Source organism: Rhagoletis pomonella, unplaced genomic scaffold, assembly GCF_013731165.1.
Source record: "Rhagoletis pomonella isolate Grant_MI unplaced genomic scaffold, Rhpom_1.0 Rhpom_scaffold_00002, whole genome shotgun sequence".
In the NCBI taxonomy this organism is placed as follows: Eukaryota; Metazoa; Arthropoda; class Insecta; order Diptera; family Tephritidae; genus Rhagoletis; species Rhagoletis pomonella.
Genome location: NW_023458556.1, coordinates 13,729,003 through 13,748,433, shown reverse-complemented (window position 1 = coordinate 13,748,433; position 19,431 = coordinate 13,729,003). Strand labels below are relative to the sequence as shown.

Here is a 19,431-nt window from a genome sequence, read left to right as displayed (position 1 = left end):
TATATCGCCCTGTACATATGTACACTCTTCCGAATTCATGTCGACACGCGAAACAACAGCGTGAAAACAATTCCGGCAAAAAGTTTAAGTCTACTTACATACATACATACATATTAGAAGGCTGCATGAATTCATTCAAACTTCTAGCCAAACAGAGTACAGTGCATTTGAATACTTTACTTCACTCAGCGTTTGGAAGTTTGTAAGTTATGAATATACATTTTGTTTTAAATTTTCTCCCTTCAAATGGAAGAATGTGAATTAATGAATGGAAAACATTCAAATCATTCAAACTCTTTGCGGTAAAAGTTTTTTCTACCAACAGGTTTCATTCATCATCATTCATTCGTTTCGTATATGAATAATTCATAAACCATTTTGAATGAATTCATGCAGCCCTCTAATACATATATACAGAACACAATAAAAGTCACGTATTTTTGAAAATCGAAAGCAATGAGACAAAACAAATAAAAGCCAACAACACAGTATTTGTAACGCGTTTTCATAATTGGGCGCCGGCAAAACAGCCAGCAACGTGCAACACACTAGCACGTGCCACCGGAACGAAAGCCAATTGTGGCATACAGACAAAAAGTGCAGACAAGTTCAACATAAAAAAAGATACAATAAAAATATACCACGAGGAAATAGGTGTATGTATGTATATATATGTGCATATACTATAAGTTCGCAAAATATATAGTTTCATATAAATATTTATGTGCATAAGTATACGCTAATAGTCGGAAAATATACAGCTATAATACAATACATATACACAATAGGGCTATTCGCGATCCTGTGCAAATGGCCAAGCATCATTGCATTGCAAGTTTGTATTGCAAATTATTTGCAATACACAAACAAAATACACGCATTTGCATTTGTCATGGCTTGGCAAATTTGCAATACCGAAAATCCATAGCATAAAAATGCTATGCATTGCATTCATAAACAAAATCAAAGCTGATGCACAAAAATTGTTTTGCAAAAGCTTTACCATGACAGTTTAATAAAGCTCGTTCACAATCCATGGCATATTTCTGCAATTGCATAAATTTGTCAGCTCTTATGCACCGAATCGCGAATAGCCCTATAATTGCAATAAATCAAGGCGCTATAAAGTTGGCGGCGAGGAAAATGCAAGCGAATGGCAACAGTATGCAAGTACTTAATAAAATTGTACATAAAAAGATAAAGAAAAGTAAGCAAAAAATACAATGTGGCTAATCAAAACTCCCTGCATTGCAATTGTTAATAATTTTTTTTTTCTCCCAGTCTTTTTGTACAATTTCAACACATTCAGCACAGACAAAAAAGCGACCAAACGCCGCTGAGCAATCGTAAAATTTCCATACTATTTATTTATATATTATTTATGTATACAAATATATAAATATATATATACACTTATGTATGTATGTATATATTTTGCTAATCTAAGCCATATAGTTTGATAAATCCAACACGAGTCGCCGTCGCGTCGTGGTCAGTGTCTATCCGCTGCTCGTCAAAATTTTATTGAAAGACAAAGTGTCTGCTTGCCGCGTCTGACACATCAGCAGAACTATGTATTGTGTCTGCATTTTAATCGATTTATTGCTTCTCATATGATTTCTGTTTTTGCTTGTATTCGCTGTTAGACGCCAGGTAGACAATAAATGCAGATACGCTGGCGGGCTAACAAATAGGGACGCGGCAATTTTTCTTTTGTTTACCACATGTTTATTATTTTTTTATAAATGTGTTAATAACTCACTATCTAACAAAAACCATGTAAGTCAAAATATCAGAATTTTTAAAAGATTAATAATTTATAATTTTTATTCAGAATTTCAAAAAATTTCTAAGTATGCAGTATAATAAAGGGCAAGCTTCAAGCATCTCGGACTTGCCGTTAAGTTTTGGATTTTTTTTTTGCTGGCGGTGATGTAAAATTTGCTCCATATAAAAAAAACTGTAGCACATAATTTATATGGCAGCAAAATTCATTCAAATTCGGACTTCTACTGTTTTTGGTAGTATGTAAGCTATACTTATAAAAAAAAAACGAACACTTGATAAACAAAAGAAAAATAACCAAAACTTGTTAGAGTGTCGCGTTTCTAATTGTTGACCCGCCACTGTATATTATAAAAATACAAACACACAAAAAACTACCAAACCAATCTAATAAGACCATGATTTTTCTTAAAAAATATATCCACTTATAACTTGAAAGAAAATCATTTTGGTAAACTCAATAATAATAACAACAATTAAGTATCAAGCGCGGTCGTACACTGTTCTCCGTTGAACATCGCAAAGGCCGTCCAATATCGGTGTGCATGTCGACGCTGTGCGCAGGATTATAATAGAAGATCGGAGATACTCCCAGAAAAAAGAGCGGTAATCTCTTACTAGCTTCAAGTGCAGCCACGGACTTTGATTACCGCCCGGCTGTCTAATTAGATATTGGCCTCCCTGACCGCCATTAAGGTAGAGAGTTTCCTGCAGTAGACCGCTTCGCCGATCCTTCCGTTGAGTTTAAATCCATCCATATAAAATTCTGCGGTGCCTCCCTAAAATCACTGCTCCCCAATCGGTTTTTCGGTATTTTAGTTTCCATTTTTCATAGGTTTTTAGGTTCTGGAAATACGTTCCTTTCGCTGGCGATTAATTAGAATAATGAAAAAATAAAATTTTTATCGGAAAATGACAACTCTGTAAGACACTTAATTGCTTTAAAAAACTTTAGAATTTTATGGAAAATATATATTCAAAATATTAGATATCTCATTTGATTTGGTCGGTAAAAACATGAGCAAAAGCAACACTCAAGTGCCAAATCGGATATAGCAATACGAACAATTACAATAAAATTGTCTTTAAATCCATAAATGTCATGCGATTTGTTTTTTTTTTTGAATAGTTCGCGTTGAAAACCATTTGTCTAAAATTTGTTGCAGAGCCAACGCGATTGCAAAAACAAAACTCAAAACACTTAAAGTTCGCTGCCTTATGAGCAACCACAGGAATGTTGCCGTAACCGCTTTCCTTCCGCTGCGGCATTGCAGTGATTTATGTATTTGTGGTGGCATAGCAGGCTACCCGCAAAATTGCAACACTCTCAAAAAAGGCGTACAAATTTTGACTGCACAATTATTACCGAAATTGTTTTGCTTGCTTTTAATTTAAGTTTTTCTATTCGTTATTTACTGTTATGAGTTTTATGTCGTTTTGACTCATGTTTACATACTTTTCTTATACTACATATCCTACCAAAAAAAAGTGAATAAAATATTTTTATTATCAACATTTTTATTTTGTGGTTTTTGTAAGAGCGCCTTACTGGCGAAAAAAGTATTTTTTCTAAAGGCGACAAGGCGCGGTCACTGCCCTCATATTATTTTCATATATTTCTATGCATTGGCAGTAATTTGACTTTTGATATATGTTTTCGCGTATGTATGTATGTATGTATATTTATAGCTGAGGGCAGTGTGGAGTTTTCTATAGTTACTCCCAATTCTTTTGTTAGCGCACTGATTGTAAACTGATTTTTTAAGGCTAATTTTGATTGAAGGCGGCGGCGGCGTTGGTGCAACTGATTATGTATCGAGTTTGTGTCTTAAGTCTTTTGTTTTGCGGCCACCAGTAATTGGATCATTTTGATAGGCTACTGGGCATATTCCAATCATCGAAACATGCATGAAATCATGTGAAAATTATGTAGCAAACAAGTTTGACACACAGCGCATAAGAGATTAAAACCGAATATGTAAGCGCATTTTGATGTTGTCAAAATATTTTTTAATATGGAATCAACTTTCTCCGCCTTTTCGTATGCTCCAAAAAAGCGAAAACAAATAAGCGTCGGTATACATTTTAGCAACCATTGATTATTGATCGCATTTGCTTAGCTCGACGGCAATAAATCTGCTCACAGTTTACTCCATTATTTACTATCGCACATTCGCCAACTGACACTAATTTCATAATTTGCTTGCCAAATTATGACATTTATTAATGTTCGATTTTTTCTTTGTTTGTTTTTTTTTTTGTGAGCACCACATGCGGCGTAAACACCCGTTTGAGTATTTGAGACATAGGAAATTTTGTTGAAAGTTGGATTTGCCCAACTGTGCCCAATGCAAATGATATCTCCAGCAAGTCTTACATATCAGACAGCTTAAGTTTTTTTTAGGCGCACATATTTCACATTTAGTTCGTCTCTTTTACTATATGCAGTTATATTTACAATCGAGATATCAGCTTGTCTGTCAACCACTTTAAATGTTATTCGCTCTTTTTCCTCAATAGTATATATTTTCATGATCGATTTCCATGTCGATAAATCAATGTAACCACATCAGGTTCGTTGTTGCTGGTCTACAAGAAAGGCAGCGAAAAAAATAAAGTGATTCGAGGAAAAGGCGTGAAAAGTGTTTGTTGTGCATTGAGTAGGTAAAGTTTTTAGTTCGATTGCATTGCAATTGACAGCTTGTACGTTGCAATTCATGGAAACACTCGTATGCTCCTTCGGTGCTGCTGCTGCTGCAAAACAAGAGGATACGTGAGTAGTTTTCCGGCACAAGACGGCGCGCGTGCAATGAGTGTGCGTGCGCATTTTTGCAAACACTGCAAAAAAAAATTTGAAAAAATATTAAAAGGAGAAGCTTTTGTGCCTAGTTAAGGAAAAAATGTATGAAATTTCAGTACCGAAAGTAAGGGCCCACGGCTAGTGATGCCATTTGCAAAAATTCCTATCTATAAAACATATCAAAGGCTTTTATAAAATCTTGTATGCAGACGTTTTATATCCTCATTCATATTTCATCGAAAGAAGTTGCGCCTAATGCGAATGACTTGATTTGAAACCAAATATTCTGGGTTGAGCAATAAAAATTAGCTACTTTATGATTCAGCATTCGTAGTAATTGGGGAATCACTTGTGAAATGTTGCTTGAAGGATAAAAGGGAAAAGGTTTTTACAATCTGATTGTCGCTGAGGGTAAAACATTTTTCCATTACAACAATCCTCAACGAAAAAAAAAAAATATATATAAGAATCCAGTCTGGAGATTTCTTCTAGTTAATTGGCATAGCAAGTTGATTTCCCGTCATAGTAACCCAACACCTCATTGCCAGACCCTTTCTGAAGATCGCTTTGATTCTTACAATAGCATCAAAACTTGGCGTTAAAATTTGATCACCTCCAATGGTGAGCACTTCTTCAGTGATGGAATGCGACACACTAGTCATGTATCGGGTTTCTTACCTTGAACTGGAAAAAAAAATTACCCACACAAAATCAAGAACAAATATGTCGAAATCATTGGTCGTCTAAAGATTGTTGTAAGCTTAAACACAGACTCAGTTTTTGCACTGATGAAATGAGTTTAAGCTCTAGAATTTGTGCTTAAAATTGAGTCGGAGCTTGAACTCACTTTTTATGCCTGAGGCCTTTAATTCAGACCTTGCATTTTTGCCACGGAGATTGGATTTCTTTAATTCTCCGAACGACGCACTTGCATAGATGTGTCGCATCCGTAAAGCATCTTTTGTAGGAATTTTCTCAATTTAAAAAACCCAAACTGTAAATTGCTGATTCGTGATTCACCACCTGTTAAACAAATCTTCCTGATATATAAGTACTCACGCAAAATCGAAGGGTCTCTGATCTCACTGATGCCCTCTTATGTCTTTCTCTTACGGAGTCCTCCAACAGCTCCCTCATAGCTCATCTTGGTAAAAACAATGAGCATGCTTGAAATTATACCAATTTTTCTTGAATTAACATCCTATATTTCAAAAGCATTTAGTGAGAGCAAAACTGTTGATGTTATATATACTGATTTCAGTAAAGCATTTGACAAAGTGTGCCACTCGGTGCTCATCTATAAACTTGATCTTCTTGGCCTTCCACCTAATTTTCTACGTTGGATCTCTTCATACCTCTATGATAGATCACAAAGGGATTGTTTAAAAATACTATCTCTGATGTCATTGATGTTACTTCAGGAGTCCCTCAGGGTAGCCACCTAGGCCCGATTCTGTTCTTGCTTTTTATAAACGATATTTCTACAGATATAAAATTCTCCAAAATTTTAATGTATGCAGATGATGTAAAAGTTTATAAATCGTACGTTTCAATTGAAGAAAGGCCTTTGCTACAATCAGACTTAAACAGCATGGCTTACTGGTGTAAAGTAAATCTTATGCCTCTAAATCTTAAGAAATGTAAATTAATGTGCTTCTCGCGAAGACCTGTTCTGCCAGTTTCTTATATAATAGGTAACCATAACCTGGAACAGGTATACAATTTTGTGGACCTTGGTATCACAATGGATCCTAAGCTTAATTTTAATCTTCACATTAATGTGACAGTCAACAAGGCTAAAGGTGTACTTGCATTTGTGAAACGATGGTCAAAAGAATTTAGTGACCCGTATATCACTAAAACCCTGTTTACAACATTAGTTAGGCCGATTCTGGAATACGGCTCGGTGGTTTGGAATCCAAGGTATCAAATTTACTCAGACAAGATAGAATCAATTCAAAAACAATTCCTACTTTTTGCTTTAAGAAATTTCCGATCGGATTCTCAATATAGTCTTCCACCTTATACGAGTCGCTTAAAACTTATTAACCTTCCTACACTTGCCAGTCGCAGGGAAATGCTTGGTATAATTTTTATGGTTAAATTACTGACAGGCTCAATTTCAAGTCCGTCTCTTCTGGCTGATGTAAGCTTTAATGTGCCCTCACGCGTATCAAGACACTTTTGTCCCATATTTCTGAAAGCTTGTAAAACCAATTTTGAATTGCACGACCCACTCCGTTGCTTATGCCAGGATTTTAACTCTCATTCCACCACGTTTGATATATCAGATCCGCTTTTTAGCATTAAGAAAGCGATAATCAGCTGATGAATTTAGTTCTGTAGCTGAACAGTTTTAGATCTCGACACTTAACAAACTCCTGCCTATCGTGACTCGGCACAAAAATTTAAAATATTGGTTCCGTACGTCATGCGGACTGCGCCCCTCGTGCGGATGGGCGGGAATGGAGGGTAAAAACCGTTGGGATATTATTATTATTATTGTTTGGCAACTCGCTAGACACCGCGATGAACTCCTGTCTCTAGGAGTTACTGATCCCAATTTTCGCCTGGAATTTTTTTTAACTACACATACACACAAGTATTTATTTTCGAGAGTTTGAGATTGCGACAACATCTTAAACCGCGAATTCATATTCTCTATATTCAGCAATTTCTTCAAAAGTCAGAAAAAGTATTCAAGATTATTAGTCGGATATGGTGCTTTTCAGAACTATACGACATTCACATATTGACAAATTTTGACTATTTATTTTATAGTTTTTTAAACTTAATTATCTTTACACAAAAATTTAGTTTATTCTTTAACAAGAGTCGTATAAATCTGAGTTTCAATATCTGTGCAACTAAAAAAAAAAATCAACAAACTTTCGTACAAGTTTTTAGCTTTTTTATTAGATTTCTTAAAAAGTTTTGAATTATGCAGTTTTGTAGCCCATTAAATTTTTGTATATCAAAGTGTACGCTTGAAGTAGCTTGTACCAACCCTTTGATTTTTGGCAATGTTTTTGTTGATGTTGTCAGTCATTTTCTTCTATTCGAAGTATGTTCAACGACTTTTTTATATGGTGAAAATAAGCAACACCTTCAACAAAAAAAATATTCCAAAAATCAACGGTAAGTAAGTAATTGAACGGGCTACAAAACAGCAGACTTAAGATATTTCTAATAAATCTGTTTAAAAAGCAAAAAGATTTCGACTTGAATGTAGACGGTTTTTATTAGGAATTTTCTATATTTTTATAGAAAAATAATTAAGTTTAAAAAATAATAAAATAAATAATCAAAACTTGTCAATATGTGAGTGTCATACAGTTACAATAAGCACTATATATAATTATTGTCTTATGAAAGACTTTAGGGAGTTGTAAAATAGTTGCTGGAATTGCCGTGTAAATTACACTCATTTAAAATTTTCTTTAAGTGTACGCTAAACTTCACAAGTTTTGTGTCCCGGAAAAGTCTACGCATGAAAATCACGCAGTTAAATGACGCATTACAAGCACACTTGTAAATATATAACTGCATTTACTTTTATTTTGACGAATATTTTTCAAACAACAGAAAGTGTAAGCATTTTCCTACCTGTGAGTACTTATTTATCATTTTCTTAAGGCACGCATTAAAACGATGACAAGTTTAAGCGGCATCACTTTCACTTAAAATATAAAGGCAACTAATGTCAATGGTTAGGAGGGCTAAGGGAGTGAAAATAGGCGAAAAAGCCTAAACAAACAAGCGCATATTTATGTATGTAGGAAATTTTATGTATATAAAGTGATGAAATAAAATGAGTGAGCAAATATTTATTACATAAACTTATTGTAAATGGAACCTAAATAAGTATGCATAAGTGTTTGCATGCAATGCCTAACCCGTGTACAAATATTTTTTTGCCCTACCAAGTGATATGTGTAATGAAGCTAAAGAAAACATAATTTTTTTAGAGGCCTATGATGGCATATTTCTTTTATATTTTATTTACTCGTAAGTACAAGTGTAAAATTTATTTATTTTTATTATTTACTTTTAGTTTTGAGTCGTAGTATTTGCTATCAGAGACAACTCATCCTCATGGCACCATATTTAAACGCAAGTTAAAACATGCATAATATATATATGTATGTGTATATGTATATGTACTTACATAGAGTACAAACATGCTGTATTTTCAAGTGAACAACGAGGCTTACTGCTGTTGCCGATGGCTGTGTATCTGCATATAGCATTTTGTGTCAACGGGGCATGGCCGTTGAAATGACCTTTTAACCATTTTAATCGCGCTTCAAAACATTACTTGATTTTTGTTTTTTTTTTTATTGTTGTTATTTTAGCCCATCCCAACTGTCACTCACAGTTGAAACGGAGATTGAAATAAAGATGCCGGCATTTAGTAAAACTGTAGGTGTGAAATGCACATTAAAGTGGGAGGATGTACTTTTGTGTGTACTATACATACATACATACATGTGACTAAGCATTTACATATGTATTATAAATGTATGTAGTAATCACGAAAAAAAAGTTTAGCATGTGTCAGTTTAATTTGAATACTATGTCGGGAAAAAGTTTGATCATGAAAAATTTACAAAAAAAAAATCTCCATGCAAGTATTAAAAACATTATAAATTTTTTATTTGTGAACAAATTCTAACTTTTTTTTTAGCGTAGTCGCCATCATTTTTTAGGCCTTTAGATTTATGGCATAAAAATAAAACATCTAGGGATAGTGTTCCCGAAATTAGTGAAGGTATAAATCAAAGCGGGTTTTAGGGATAAAACCTTTTGAAGGCCACAATTATGGTGCTGAGCGAGACCTTTTCGGCGACATGGAGATTTAAGAAACCGGAAATCGAATAAGAAAGTTACAGCAAAGACCGCGATTTAGCTGTTTTTAGCGGGTGCTTAAAAAAAATTTTACACCCAAAATTTTTTTCTCCACATTAGTGATACGGCTTAATGTACGTGTATAAGTAAATACAATTCACTTATTTATTTACACATTTACTGAATAGTATTCCTAGGTATACCCATCAAGAAATATGTATTTCTTTTGATTAATTGATATGCCTTATCTATACTTTTTCCCGCTATTCTTTGAGCTATAAACGATATTTCTATTAAATCTTGTAAAAATTGTTCGAAATATAAAAATATGTTTTATCGATATGAATATTTAATATCATTTACATCGACGAATTTAGCTTTTATTTTGTCCATATGAGTGTATATTTATCGATATCATTCGACATCCCTATAGTTATCGAAAAAATTATCGACATTATTAACATTATCGTTGTATTATTTATTTAATATTATCGTTGCCCATAAATATTTATACGGTTGTTTATAACCATTTATCGATAATGATATAAATATCATTCGAAATCTCTTTCTTTTCTTTATAGTTTTCTTTTACTTGCATTCCTATACGCTTTTCTACTAGCAGTCATAATAAAATTCCGCAAGCTTACACTTTCATAATGAATGATTAACGCATTTGCACTGTTCAGTTAAATTTCAGTCTACCGAACCTATTATATCTAACAGTAAATTTTTTATGAACTAAAGTAGAGAACATCCAACTATCTAAAGCCTATGTATGTATGTAGGTGCGTGCAATATTATAATTTTACACTTACTTATGCATATCTAAATACATATGTATGTATGTAAATATGTTCATGGCTGCAGTTGATTTTAACTACACATCTGTCTGCTGCCTCGAGCTTCTTTTGATGTTCCATCGTAAATGCCGCACGCCCGAGTATTTATTTACGAGCCCACGCGCCGCTCTGCTAGTTTACTGAATAAACAACGCCAACAATCTCATTACAAAAACAAAAACTTTTAAGGCACAGACATAAACTGAGAATTCAAACAATTAAGGTGTAAAGTATGCAATTACAAACTGAAATTTCAGTACGAAGTACGAAGTTATACGAAGAATTATTATAGCTAGTAAACTAGCGCATAAAACGCTTCTTAAACTTAGCGTGTTCAAGTTGTTTCGCTACTTGTTAAGTATTTTTCACAAATAGCAGCAAAGTCAACGAGCTTAAATGTATTATATAAATAAATGTGTATGTATATGAGTACTCTATGAGCAGACAAGCTTGGGTGTATTGACGCGATCAAGTAGTGATAGTACAGGTGATAATTTGCGAAGCTATGTGGCTGTCAAAGGTTACATTCGTTCGTTTTTACGTCATCCTCAGATTTTAGCAAGTAGTTATGGTTCCTTAAACTACGCACGCTCAAAAAAAGGACGGGCAGCACTGGCACCTCTCTCTTTGGAATTTATCGGTCGATTAAAAAATGTATACCGAATATTCTTCAGCTTGCTGGAAAGGAATTGTATGCAGCCGATTTTTGAGGAAATACGGCCGAAAATTCTGAGTAAAAAGTGACCAAATTTCCATTTAAACTCCTTATTTGGCAGGCTACCCTGGTTTACAGCAAAAATGTTCTGTGGATGCCACTATTCAATTCCTATGTAGAACTGCTCGGTGATTCCGAAAATTTAGTCAATTTTTTTTCTATGGATAAGTTTTCGAGATAGGAATAGGGAAGATGAAAGCTGAATGCCGATGAAATTCTCCATAAGCCGTATTTACACCAGTTTTCGATAGCCCTGATAGTTTCTCATCCCTGATAGTTTTGTTTTACGGAAAATTTCATTGGCTTTCTTTTTCCCTATTTCGTACTACGATGATTATATGTAGCCATTCTTTTTTTTAAGCTAAATAACGGTAAATTGCAAAAAATAGAAAAAAATAACCCGATTTCGGAATCACCGAGCAATTCTACATAGGAATTAGATAGTGGCTGGAAAACAAAAACAAAACTAAAATTTGTGATCCAGAGCCATCGACAGTTCATGCCATCTGAGACAACCAATGCCTTAGGAAGAGTGAGATATTAGTGGTATTCACAAAAGTGAGCAAGTGGCATGGCAGTCTGGCAAAAGAGCAGATCAACTGAAGCAACGAATTTCGCCAACAATTGCTCAATTTTGTGAATACCACTATAGTGTTTTTTTTTAATGAGATCTTATTTTGACAGTGACAGCTCTTTCCCGCTGGAAATCTTGACACAAAATCAATATCATACCTCCCCAAAACGAAATAAATCGCTGTCACCAATGTCTGAGAAAACTAGGTTAACAACAGCCGAGGCACCCATATTCCATATGTTTGCTCTTTCGAATAAACCAATAATATATAGAAAATAATTTATTTTGTTAATTTTTTTTTAATTTTTAAAATGAAATCACTATATGGACCACCCTGTCTACTTATATACGTGAAAATGCTTAACTCCACTCTGGCTGATCCGGGCGCATATATGTAACTATAGCCAGCAACTCTCAAAGTGATTTCAAAGGAAACCCAACAAACTTCGCTGCACTGGAGCTAATGGAGAAATACTGAGCTATAGTTAAAAGAGTAATTAAATTAACAACAAATTGGTCAAGTACCTTAGTGATCTTAAAGCGCTAATGTGCCGCGTTTCAGAAAAATTTTAACTTTTAATTTAAAAATGATGCCTTATTTTTTTTTTATCTTAAAATTTTATTCGAAGCGGGCTCTATCTTTACAATCGATCTGTAAAAACTACGGCCAGACCGTTGTTAAGGGTGGCGAAAAATTGCTTATAATTCAGCCAAAAGCCCTAAGGCTCATTTGGGCGCTTACATGGAGTGAATTCGAGAAAGTCTGGTATGAAGTTCTTACTCAGGGACCAACTAATCAACAATTATATTCCTAGTGTTTAATTCGAGGTCTAAACGATTACCAATTTCTCGTACAAAGCGTTAGTTGATATCACATTAAAGGCCAACTCTACTCCTTGTTGACTTATTGGGTGCTACTTTCTTAAAGACTGCTCTTATAATTTTTCTAAAGGACGTAAACTATTTCACAAGCGAATCCGAGTCTAGATAACTTACCTTTTAATCATTAATTTGAAATCAAATTTCATATCCCAAACTAATCGGTTTGCCACTCTATAAAATAAGTAGAGTCACAACCTAGTTAAAGTGACACCAGTTACGTACTAGTTACTACCCATCAAATATTTATTTACTTCATGTCTGCGTTTTTCATCACGCTAGACACGTGTTTGTACATAAATTGAATCTGCAAATCGCTTAAATATGTATCTGCAATAACAACTTTATGACTTAAATAAATGCGTGAATGCGTGATTGATTGATAGTTGGCTGTTGCTGTTAACAGTTGCCATATATTCCGCAATTGTGGCAATTTGTGGCAAACTATTTTATATTTTCCACTTTGTTTTGCTTATTCGTGGTCGTCGTCGTCATCGTCTTTATCCGCATTGGATGGCGTTGACCATGACTATTAGTTTTGCATCATTCCAATTTTTATTTTTCTGCAATTTTTGTGGTTTTTATTTAGTGCTGCTGTGATGCGCTGTAAGATCAGTGCAAACTAGGAATGTTAATCCCGGGAGCCCGGGCTTTTTTTGGTCCCGCAAATCTTGGGATCCTTGGGATATAATCCCGGGATTTGTAATTTGCCCTGATGGCAATAATAGAAACTCCTTTTCCTGACCAGTATTGGCTATATTTGTTTTTTTTTAATAATTAATATTTTTTTATAAATTTCTAGCTTATTAGATACACATATAACACCGTGCGATAGTAAATTTTACACACCAAATATTGTAAAATTTCGTTTTTAGTTTTTCACTCTGACGCTGTAATCCGAAAATGATTTAAAAAATTCTTTGAAATGAGCTTAGAGAAGAAGTAGAAGAAGTTTTATCCTTGAAACTTTGCAATATTTTTTTTTTTTTTTAATTATATGTTAAGGACTTATATAAACTCGAACATATCCTGGAATTTCATCCTTCCAACTTTATCAGCTTAAAAAATTTCTTATTTGCCCTTGTGAATCTAAAACATTGTAATTTTTGTAAATTCTCAAAAACTGTCCACTTTCATTTGGTTTTATTGAATTTTTTAAATAATTTTTGGAAGTAATCATATCTTTGAGCTTACAAAGTCGTTTAAAATAAATCCTGACGTCGGAGAGAAAAAATAAAAACGCCACTTTGAATGCAAATTAAGTTTCAACCCCATTTATTTATTATTTATTTTATGGTGGGAGAGATAGAAGCAATTTTTTCGATTGAAGTTGTTGAAAAATAATGAATATCTAAATCCCGTGACTAATCCCGGGATCACGAGATTATGATAACTACATCCCGAAAATCCCGGCATCGTAAAAAGCGAATAAATTAACAAGTACATATTACTGCCGCAGAAATATTACTTTTATTTGGGGCAAATTTAATTGCAACTGCTGTTGCTGCTGTGCTATTTGCACAAAATTTAATTAAAGCCGTTGGCTATTTGTAGCCTACATCATTTAAGTGACTGATTTTGACTTTCATAAAGCAAATAATGCGCTTTGTTAATGACACCAAATAAAATTTATATATATGTAAATATGTGTGCGGCAATTGTGTGGGTTTATTTCGCCAATGTTACTTAATTGATACAATTATACGCTTAATTACACTTTGACTTGATTTCTTTGTGTTGATAGATAGGTGACACTGAGCTGTCACATTATTGGGTAAATTTTGCATTTTTGCTTTTTGGGCAGTTTTCTACGAAATTAGTTGTTTGCAACATTGGAGGCCACTTAACTAACAACATTTTAGTTGTAACATACAAAAATTGAAATAGCAATGGGAATTTTGTCTCTTATACAAATATAACTTACTCAGGTGCTGCTATATATCATTCTAAGTTCGTGAATATTCCAAAACATTTTATATTCCAATAGCGGTCGCCCTCGGCAGCCACTAGGAAAGACTTGATGCATTTTTTATAACATTTAGATTTATTTGTTTTTTGCAATTTTTCTGTTTGAGGAGATAGGATTTTCTTTAAAATTGATACTTTCTGTGCTCTTTGCACAACAAGATTTAATATATTTATATAAAATAAAATTTAAAATATTTTCTTCATCTCATCAGCTTTCGTTAAAAAAAAAAAATAACTAATAAAAGCAGTTCATATTTGCAGGCTCAACACCCCTTTGAAACTAAATTTCTCGATGTTAGTTATTTAGTTATTACTTAAATTAATGGTTCAGAGTGTAGAGAAACTTATAAGTTTTAGTCTTGCTCTGGCCAACGCCGTACGTCTATTAGTATGCAATACTTAGACGGCTTCCACATCCATGGTCAGGCATATCCGGGGCATACGAGGTATCCCGTTTGCGATTAGATATCTTGTAAACGGGAGGATAACCAAATAGCCTAGGCAGTCTAAAGCGGAGGCCACGCAATGAGCGGATGAGCGGTGAGCGGCTTAAAATTAAAACATATGTAATACTATTGAAGTGGCCATGCAATAAGCGGCACTTCTGAATGGTTGGGTGGCGCTGCTCAGTAATAAAAGCCGCTCAACCGCTCATGGCATAGCCTCTGCCTAAGACCATTTACCGCTCTTTCGTTCTGAGTTTACCAACTCAGTGATTATGTGTCTGGAACATGACTAAGCCACTACGCAAAATGGCTCCGGCCCCTCTCACGAATTCGTCGGTAACTTATTTAGTTTCCTTACATACTGCAGGAACCTGGTGCCCCACACAATTTTACCTTGTTTTCTAGCTGTCAAGAGGTGAAGAGTGTCGAATAGCTCAACGACGAGCTTGAAAATAGTCATCCCATTGAATAGGGTTCCAATGACGGATTGGTTTTTTGAAAATATGAGTATAACCACGCGTTTCAAACCATTTTCAAGGTTCGTTCTGGATCTGGCCGATATTGCTACCAGCTCGACCTTAAAGAGCTCGACCTAAAGGCCGTATACAGGTCCTGCTCTTAATAAACTGGACTGGCAACATGCTAAGTTTTACCTCAGTTCTTTCGTGCTTGTACTTGCAAAATTTTTCCTAGATGTCTTAAGTCAGTCTCTATACAAAATTCATGTTAATTTACAGCTGAACAATAGATAAATAATTTTGCATGCATGAAAGCGATTTTGAACCCCGTACCACACCGATTATGAACCATGTTAAGCTTTTGCCTGTTGCCTTCCGTATAAAACATGCCACTTGACCACGATCTTGTCGTGGGCCATTAGAGAGAGTACAAAAAAAAAACTACAGCCAGGTCGCATGAACTTCATGTAACTACCTACATATGTATGTAGATCGATGTTTGTGTAGCCATACATATATTTCTCTGCCCGCGCTACTGCTACTTTACACACTTCGAGCCAATCAAGCAATAAAAATAAGGAAAACCAACAAGCATTTATTTAGTTATAACTTGTTAAGTAAAAAATCCAGTTTTTGTGCAAAACTGCCGCCTGTTGCAAGACGCAGTTGACTTTCAGTCGCAACATGCCGTAGTATGTGGGGGTTGTCGCAGCACCGCTGCTGCTGTTGCAACGCTTTCACTGCGGCGCTCGGTCATTGCTTGGCATTTGTCTTCTACTTTCCCGCTGGAAGTCAGCAAAGGCCGGTTTGCTAAACTACCTTTTTAGTTTAATTTTTATATTTGGAATTTTTGCCGCCACTTTGATCAATTTATTACAGTTCATTGACAATACATATTTTGTGATCACAACAATGAAGCCAGCAGCGGAGCTGGTAGTGAACAGTCGCCTCTGGCGCTTTGGAATTCAAATTGATTGGCCTCTTAAAAGACTGCCCGAACAAGTCTTATGCATAATTTCTGGGCTTTCTTTTAAATTAATCTATTGAAATGGCGCGACAGCAACATCTGCCGTAAACTTGCCTTTGGCAGTATAAATAAATATACATATTTTACGTATCATCCATTGTCTGAGCGGTGAAAGTTTTACCACAGCTCTTCGTTTATTTAATTAAGTTGTTTATAATGATGAATGTAGCATAATGTGAGCGTACAAATCAACGTTTTGAAGCATTAACCGCAGTAAAGAGGCTAAGAGTGGATAATTGTAGATAAGTACTCTTACAGAGTACTCGAATATGGTTGTATATATGCCTATTCCTAGAAAGTGTTAAAGCTTTCTTGTATCTTTAAAGCGAATTTTCGCCTTGTTGGTCTTAAGCGAAACAGCAGCAGCCCCTCTAATACTTTAAGCTCATATCGAGTTGTCATCGCTGGTAATTTCTTAAATAATTTGCAACTTTCAACACATTTAAGTGCGATCAAGAGGGTGGCATCTTTAAGTGGGCCAACGTAAATGGATTGAGGTTAACACCTTCGAAATAGCACTGGTCTTGTTCACTAGAAAAAGCACAAGATCCCGCTTTTTTCTTAGATTAAAAGTACTACTTTGGATTTCTCATCAGAAGCAAAATACGTAAATGTCATTAAAGACCGAATTGCAAAATTAATGTGGACGAGATCTGTTAAAAGGCTTTTAGACTGACTCTTGTGTTATGTGATCTTAACCAACTTCTATAAAGTTTAACAAGAAGTGGGTAAAGTGCAAAGACCCTCACGCCTCGCTATATACAGGCCGGAGATGAACACGATTTTCAAACTACAGCCGCTGTAAATTATCTTTAATGTTTTGGCCACAAAGAGTAATAGTAAATTAATTATGAAGGGGCCGGCAGTGGTCTGAAATCAAAATCTTAAGCGAGATATGCAAGAAGACTAAAAAGAAAGGTTTTTTCCAATATTATCAAATGATGCGCAATATAATAAATTTGTATATCCGTAATATATCATTTTCGGCTATGAAACTCGTCCTTTCAGACTGACTACCCAACACGAAATCCAGTGTCCATGCGGTTCGGAAACTTGTACTTTCCGACCGAACACAGCCTACTGGATTGTAATTACTTAAATATAGAAAAGCGAAGGCGAAACTAGTCCTTTCCACCCGCCCAGGCAGTGCGGCTCTGGAACTCATTTTTTCAGAACGCCTGTCCAGGACGATATTCAGCGATCTTTCTGCTCGGAATCTTGTCCATTCCGACAGCCGCATAAACTGCAATAAACATATGCATGTATATAATAATAAATTTCTAAGCATTGTCACAGAAATTTTAAATCTAATGGTAGTTTCTACGATTCGAAAACTTATTGTTAGTTTCGAAAGAAAAATTCAATAAATACAATAAATATACAAAAAAAAACTATAAATATTTGATTATTTAAATTAAACTATTTTTAATGTAAGCTGATGAGATTTAGAAGGCTCTTGTCGAGAAATGAATTTCTGTTTCTACATACAAATAAGTAGGTATATACTTACTTATTATAAAAAAAAATATTAAATATGAATAAATATTTCTATCACTAATTTCCATGTTTGCTTTCTTTCTACTTTCTCTCTCTCTCTCTCCCATTCACAGCCGAATTCCCCGAAGAGGACACTGACATGCTTATGGAACCGAATGACTTCACACCAGTCACCGTTCTACGTTCGCAAGAGCAGCAATTCCACGTGCCGCCCACCTACCATTTTCGCTCCATCCCACCACATTCCAATCCACATGTAATCGCACGTGCCGATGTGCACCCCGCTGCACCGCAACCCTCCGCTTCCATCGACTCACACACACAGGCGGCACAAAATTACTATCCTCCCTTCTTTCGTGAAGCGCCACCACTAGGCCATTCGCGCCCCTACTTCCCAATACCCGATAGTCCAGCCATACCAAAATTTGCCGCGCCGCATCCCGAACAAGTGCCACTGGGTCCAACGCAGCGCAGCTTTGATCCGGCCATATTGGGTTCGGGTGATTTTGGTGTACTGCGTGGCGGCACTTTCTATCCCGAAGAGGAAATGTCCTACCACACCGATGAGAATAGTGATTTCAGTCAATACTATGGCGATGCAAATGGACATGGACGGCCGTCCAATGAGGAGTTCGTACAAAAGTACACCTATCCAGAGGAACAGTTTGCCGATTTCCGTGACTTTGCTGACATAAATACGCCCGCCGATTCAGCTTTCTCGCAATATGTTGTTGTATATGCAGCTAAAAATTCAACTAAACCCAGCACGCATCCACGTCCGAAGAACATCTTTGAACAATTGGAATTGCTCGATCGCGAGAAAGAGCAAGAAGAGAAGAAGAGGCGAGCGAGCAAATCGAAATCGAAATTGTCCAAAACGAAATTGCAAAAGAAATACAAGAAGAAGACAAGTCCGAAGGATGTGGACTATGAACCGCTGTTGGCATTAAGTTAAGCACTTAGAGGTAGAGAAGGTTAAGCAAATTGTAGCATATGAAAAAATTATTTATAGAGCGGAAGTGAAAGATTGGATTCGAGGGTGAAAATTTGAAAGCAATTTTGCAGTGACATAAAGAAGCGCTCTCACAGAAATATTTTGCAACAACCTGTTAGGTTGGCATAGCTCACATTGAATTATTTGCTGGATTACTGCTAAGATTTCAACCAAGAATTCGCCTGAAATTGGGCAGCATATAAAATAACTTTCAAAAATAAAAACTGTACAAGTTCTGAGGAAATTTTTCAGGCTAACGTAATATTTAGGAATTTTGCGGTAAAATAGCTATAGCACTGCTCACTTTTTAGTTATCCACTGCCGACTAGAGTACACACTTCGATAGCATTTCTTATATAATTCATACTTTTATACTCAAAACCTTTTCAGTATAGACAAGCTCAAATTTTAGTTTTAGAATACGGCAAGCATTTACCATTTAAGTTTTTACATGCAGTGATTATTTCTTGCAACCTCTCATTTCTTCTTTGACACATCTCACTAAGGAAATCTAATTTTTAGCATAATGTTTCATTAAAAATTTTTTTTAAATGTCACAACAGAAATTTCATTTGTCGTTAGCTTAAATTCGCTACAAAAA

General features: G+C 35.2%; 1 protein-coding gene across 1 annotated transcript in view; it reads left to right on the top strand.

The window, feature by feature from the left end:
• The window catches only part of LOC118733109, a gene marked incomplete at its 5' end in the record, with an annotated part of 76,837 nt that extends 57,992 nt beyond the window's left edge, over positions 1-18,845 (top strand). Inside the window, 1 exon segment of the mRNA XM_036462335.1 lies at positions 17,950-18,845. Coding sequence (XP_036318228.1) covers positions 17,950-18,791 — 842 coding nt within the window. The 3' untranslated portion in view covers positions 18,792-18,845.
• Positions 18,846-19,431: the final 586 nt, after the last annotated feature.